This window comes from Motacilla alba, chromosome 1, assembly GCF_015832195.1.
Source record: "Motacilla alba alba isolate MOTALB_02 chromosome 1, Motacilla_alba_V1.0_pri, whole genome shotgun sequence".
Taxonomy (NCBI): domain Eukaryota; kingdom Metazoa; phylum Chordata; class Aves; order Passeriformes; family Motacillidae; genus Motacilla; species Motacilla alba.
In genome coordinates, this window is record NC_052016.1 from 24,771,346 (window position 1) to 24,777,608 (window position 6,263).

The 6,263-nt window shown below is 37.9% G+C and overlaps 1 protein-coding gene across 13 annotated transcripts in view; it reads left to right on the plus strand.

Annotated features, from left to right (window-relative positions):
• EMSY (EMSY transcriptional repressor, BRCA2 interacting) overlaps positions 1-5,246 on the plus strand; it is a 41,589-nt gene extending 36,343 nt beyond the window's left edge. For 11 of the 13 annotated variants that reach the window (XM_038134592.1, XM_038134562.1, XM_038134527.1 and 8 more), the window contains 3 exons: positions 229-792; positions 1,776-2,144; positions 3,725-5,246. In XM_038134592.1, coding sequence (XP_037990520.1) covers positions 229-792; positions 1,776-2,144; positions 3,725-3,919 — 1,128 coding nt within the window. In that variant the 3' untranslated portion in view covers positions 3,920-5,246. The remainder of the gene's footprint in view (positions 1-228; positions 793-1,775; positions 2,145-3,724) is intronic. The other 2 variants (XM_038134620.1, XM_038134641.1) reach the window with 1 other exon arrangement.
• Positions 5,247-6,263: the final 1,017 nt, after the last annotated feature.

The window sequence follows — 6,263 nt, forward strand, 5'->3', positions numbered from 1 at the left end:
GTTGTGAAGCTCACATAGAGATGTACCAGAGTTTAACATGATAATAATAGATCTTGATTGCTTATATATTGTGAAATACCCATGTAAGAGTATCTTTTTATATATGCATTGGGAGTCTGTAATGGTAAAAAAAGTTAAAGTAGTCCATTTGAAACACCAAAAAATATTTCTAGATTGTGTATTCTTTTATTTCTCTTCACTAACTTGCTCTAAATTCTTCTTCTTAAGGCCTTAAGCAGTCACACTGCATTTACCAAACACAGTGAACAACTTGGAACTGAGGAAGGAGAAGTGGAAGAGATGGACACCTTAGATCCTCAGACTGGCCTGTTTTACAGATCTGCCCTGACACAATCACAGGCACAAAAGCAGCAAAAACTGAGTCAGCCGCAGCTGGAACAGACTCAACTGCAAGTGAAAACTCTGCAGTGTTTCCAGACTAAGCAGAAGCAGACAATCCACCTGCAGGCTGATCAAATCCAGCACAAACTCCCACAAATGCCCCAACTTTCCATAAGGCATCAAAAGCTAACCCCCCTGCAGCAAGAGCAAGCACAGAACAAACCAGATGCACAGCACCCCCCACATCATATGATGGCCAAAGAAAGGCAACTCCCTACCTTAGTGGCACAGCCACAGCAAACTGTAGTACAGGTGCTTGCAGTAAAAACCACGCAGCAGCTGCCCAAACTGCAACAGGCACCAACGGCACAAAAAATCTACGTGCAACCCCAGCCCCCCCAGAGTCAAATGCAGCTACCTGCCTCTTCAGAGAAACAGCCAGCAAGCCAGGTAACGGAATATTGATAGCATGCAAAATACACATCACTGTTCAAGAAAAAAAAAAAATAAAACACCAACCCTGTCGCTGTAGCAGTGTTTTGTCCTGGCAAGAGAGAATCCCTCATTCCGCTGGTAGTAATTACCTCAGCAGAAGGTTGACACTAGGAGAGAGAAGCACATTTTATAGGGGAAAAATCCATAGAGCTCACAAACGTATTTTGTTGGACCGTTTTTATTAATTTCAGCCACCACTGGTGCATGGAATTTGTCCCTAGTTATTTTCTTTTAATTTTTAGATAATGACATAATCGTAATTTCCATTCCCATAGCACTTTTTATTTCTGTAGAAATAAAGGTGAATACACTGCAGTCTCCTAAGGCTCTCCATTGTTCCTCTTCTTTTGTAGTTCACATCTACCTGAAGTTACATGGCTTTCACATACAGGAGTATTTTGATTTTCCTTGGGAGGGAAAAAGGCAGAGACTGAGGAACATGGGAAAAAATGTATTTTAACTAACTCCAGAAAAGTACAATTTTTTTGGCCCTTTCAGGAATAGATGTGGAAACTAGCAAACATTTCAGGGGGCTGTAAATCCCAAAGGAAAGTTGCGCTGCTGTGGTATTATACTGCTACAATCCTTATCTAGCAGCCTAAAAAGCTGCTTTTCCCCAGACTTCAATTAACTGTTGCCCTATCATTGCTAATTCATTTGTCAAAATGCTGAGTTTCAGTTGTCTTCCTAATAGCAAGTATGTTGTTTTGCCATTCTGTCCTTGGAAATATTGATGAGGATTTCAATAAAAAATATATTAACTGTAATATGCACAACAAAAATTTGATTTTCGGGTGCAACATCTAACTGTAATGCAAGGATCCACTGTTACAGAGATAACTTTTGAGGGGCATGATCCTCCTTTTGTTTCAAAGGTAGCAGGTGGCAGTTCTGTGCCCAAACTGGCATTGCTGGTTACCAGCCTATTTCCCATGCAGGCATCCACGGAGACATCAGTAGCAGATATATTGAGAGTGTCTATGGTGGAAGCTCAGATTGATGCAAACATAGAACATACGATAGTGGATCCCCCAAACAAGGCCACGTCCACTAGTAAACCTGCTAGTGAAGCAGAGTCGTCACCTTGTACCCAGGGCCCGAGGGTGGCTGCAGTAGGGATGACGGCACCTTCCATCCCCCAGCAACAGACACATACAGAATCCGGCTCAAGTCCTCCTGCTGTTGGTCCTACTTTAACAGAGAGGAAACTCGATGCACGAGGAATACCTACAACAAACCAGTTTATACACATTCAGAATATATCACAAAAGAAAGCTGAAGAGAGCTCATCAGAATTTGTTGTCCAGGTAAGAGAAGACTGAGCAAATAAGGCAAAGACTGAGCACAGCAAACACATGTCTGATGCAATGATAGTCATCGAATGATGTTTGAGTACTTATGGGTTTATTCCCCAGGTTTTGGTTCTGTTTCTACTCTTAGCTTGTAATCAGTTGCTACAGTGAGGTGTAATTCTTAATTGGGCTCAGGTTTGTCTAGTACTGTGTATCATTCACTCTGTCCTCAGTATCTTCCTTCTTCTGTTAAGAAAATAACCAAACTCATCTCATTTTACAAAGTACTTTAATTTGCAATGCTTAAAACTGCTTCAACTCTTAGTATGGAGTTATGTTCTAGAATCTTTTATATTATCTATTAAAGTTGCTTCTGAGTGTAAAATTAATGACATTGTAGGGTTTGCTTACTGGAAAGGTTCAGCAAATAAGGTCTGAAATCAGAAGAAAGTTTTTTAACTTCACTTAGGGTAAGACCACTTCTGAGATAAAATTACTATTGATCTTTAGCCTAAATGCTTTGAATCGTTTTCTAACTGCTATGCTTGATATTTTCATTGATTCTCCTGCCTTAAATATGATGGTTTATGTTGTAATAAGTTGTCAGAATGTCAACTGAGAAGGTATATAAGTATTTCAAGTGGTATAATGTGAATCTTTGTAGACACGTTGGCATGTTATATGTTCACACAAATGGTAGTGTGGATTGAAATTGTTTTAATATGTATCATGCTTGTGTTACAGTGAAAATACTAATGATGTGGGAAACAATTTGTGTACAGAAATTTTTCATTATACTTTGTGAAGTCTTTACTGGAGCTAACTTCTTTTTTGTAGAAATTACCAGTTCTATATTCATTTCTAGTCCTTCTTATATAGACAAAGATAGATTTCTGTTTTACTTCAAACCTGTATCTTTTGAGAATTGGTGCTATTTATCATTGTGGCATGCTATGAGCTGTTTCAAAAGTCAAATAATGCCCAGAATTTCAGTTGTATAAAGTCAGAGATTTAGCTTTTTAATCTATGAAAGTACAAGTAAAAGTAAATAACATAATAACCATAATAATAATAATCTTAGAAATAAATAGCAATTGTGTTTCCTCAGCCTCTGAGCTGCAGCTCTCAGGAGGACCAGAGCTTGAGCTCTGTTGTACACAAAAAACATAATCCTCCTAGAGTGCTTGGACAATGCACTGCCTGGTGGGATTCTTGGTGTTGTCCTGTGCAGGGCCAGGAGTTGGACTCGATGGCCCTTGTGAGTCATTTTTACTCAGGTTATTTTTTGTCACCACTTCTTGTCTAAAAAAGATCAGGCTGAAGAAGATATTATCTCTGCTTTGGGTTTGCAGAACGGTGGATGATGGGAGTTGGTTTTGCTGTCACAGGCCTTTAGGGAGGATCAAAGGCCTGGAGAGCAAGATTATTCAAATTTTACCTTTCAAAACCCAATCCAATAAAAGGCTGCTTTGAAGCCTCAGTTAGGGAAAATTGCCCTTGGAAACCAAATAGTCCCTTTTCCACAAATCTGTGCTTGCACAGATGTCTTTACCTTCAATATTGTTCATTAAACTTAAATATTTTCTTTCTTTCAGACTATCCCTCACTATCCCATCCCTTGTCACTCCAGCTCCAATGTGGTGGTGGAACCCAGCGGGCTCCTGGAGCTCAACAACTTCACCAGTCAGCGCCTCGATGATGAGGAGACAGCAATGGAGCAAGATGTGGACAGTAGCACTGAGGATGGCACTGAGCCCAGCCCCTCTCAGAGTTCTGTTGAACACTCCTAAGGAATAGAGACACTGGAGTGTACTTTAAAATATCTTGGAATTTTGAGCATCCAAGATGTCCTTCTATTGTGATGTCTTAGAGCACTTTGCCTATTAGAATTGTTCATTGGACTCTTGAAGCATCAGTAGGTTTTAACAAGACAGTATTGCAAAAGCTGAATCTTAAAAACTGTTTTGGAAAAAAAAAAAAAAGAGACCTGTGTAGGTACCAAGATTTAGTAAACCTGTGACAGTGGAATGTACTCCTGTTCAAAAACAAATCTGTAATGAATTCTCTGGCTTGTGCTATTGAAGCCCTTGCCCAGATACTGAAACAGCTTTAAGTGAAAAGGGATCATTATTTTGCTGTGTCTTTTTAGCTGTTGAGCAAAACACCATTAAAAAAGGAAAACATTTAATAAATATTTTTATTTTCAAATAGCATGTGAGAGAAAAAATGTCTCTGACAGTGCTGGAAAAGCCTCAGGAATTTTGGAATTGGTTGGCTTTCTAGCACTCATGCTCACTTAAAATTTTTTTTCAGAAGCTTAAAATATTTTTTTTAAATTCTTGTTGGTGAATGTTTGGAAATAAGCAAAACCGCCAATTGGTAGCAAAGTGGATTTGCTAGTGGAGTTTTGTTTTCATGCTTTACAAGAAGTAGAGTAATAGTAGATGAGGCATTTCTTTCTGCCATAAGCATGCAAAATGCTCATCTACTCTAGTTAACCTTTGATTATTTATTTAAATACAAAATTTAAAGTGAGACAAGTTGTTGAAAAACGTTCCTGTGTATTAATTAGGCAGTTGTATTAATTCTAGTACAAACCAGGGAGAAGGAGGTGCATTTTGCTGTTAATCAGTTTTTCAAAATTGGGGATAAATAGTTCAACATCTTTCCAAGTTGGACTTGAGAATTTAGAAGTGAGCTAAGACTTCTAAAGATCTATATTTTACTCTTACATGCTGTTTTTAAAATTGACCATTTGGGAAGTTTAAAAGCTTAAATGGGTACACAGTGGTGGGTTTCCAAAATTAGCCTTATGCCTTGGCTTGTTGAAGCAATACATTGGGGTTTTGTGGTAGTTACAAGTCACAGAGAGCGGTTTGGGTTCAGATGGGACAAGAGAACCAGTTTTAATACATTCTGGTAATTGCGACAATACTTTTTTTTTTGGTCAAAATGTATATAAAACCATGTTTTTAACTGTTTTGTATAGATTTCATTATAAATAACTAAGCATTTTATGACTTTGACATCATTTAATTGTATATAAATGGGTAAGCCTAACCGCCCACGTTTTGGTGCTGAAGTACTGTAAGTAGATTTCATCCAAAGTCTAATACAGCTTTTTGCATCAGTCTTTTCTTTTTAAACCGTCATTTTTCTGTTGATATTGTAGTTAAGGTTAAATTCCAATTGGAATTCCAATTCCAATTAACTCAAACTTGAAATATACAGACCCTAAAAGCCATTATCTAACCTATTCTGAATCCACCTATGTTAGAGCTTGCAGTAACCCCTAGAGGGGGCTCTTGGTTTTCGCTAACGTCAGTTGTCCTATTAACTTAAGTCACTGGGATCTTAATCTACTTCTTTTTTCCTTCTGTCTTCTTTTTCCATCAACTTTAGTTCTAAAATAGTGTAGAATGTAATTGTGGAGAAATGTCCTGATAAATTTGACATGCGAATACTGAAATAGTGGGTTATGAAACTAATGAATTTTGTGTTACCTTTGTATTGAAATAAGTATTGGTTTCGATTCTGATGTCCATACTGCTCAGGATTGAAGAGAATAATATGTTATAAATGAAACATTCCACATTTCTTTCTTTAGTTAAATAATAACCCTGCCAGTATGTCATTTTAGGTAGTTAAGGTTTTGATAACTACTTGGGAGATTTTACTCCTGTTTTAATGAAACCACAGCAAACAACAAAAGGGAAGAAGTTATGCTCTAAGTTGTAAAAGTTCCACATTGCTACAGGATGACAAAAAGAGGCTTGATACTGATGTTATTGGCAGTGGACAGTCTGTTGTGCTTTGTATAAGTCAGCATCAGAAATGGTCTGTATTTCCATACCCAGTTGTGAAGGGTCCAAAGCAGGTGACACACACAGTTCTTCTGGCTTGTATCAAATTTTCATTGTCATCTGGGCTCTTGCAGTGATTTGAGTGTCCCTGTTATATGTAGGACTGGAAGGCCATGAGAATATAAGAGAGAGCAAGACTTTTCTTAAGCACTTATGACTAAGAACATTGCCCTAAGTTACAGTTTTAGTTTTAGGTGAAGGTATATGTTCCCCCAAGCCAAAAATAGATACCAAGAAATAGTGTAAGGTGAATTCAACACCTAATGGATTC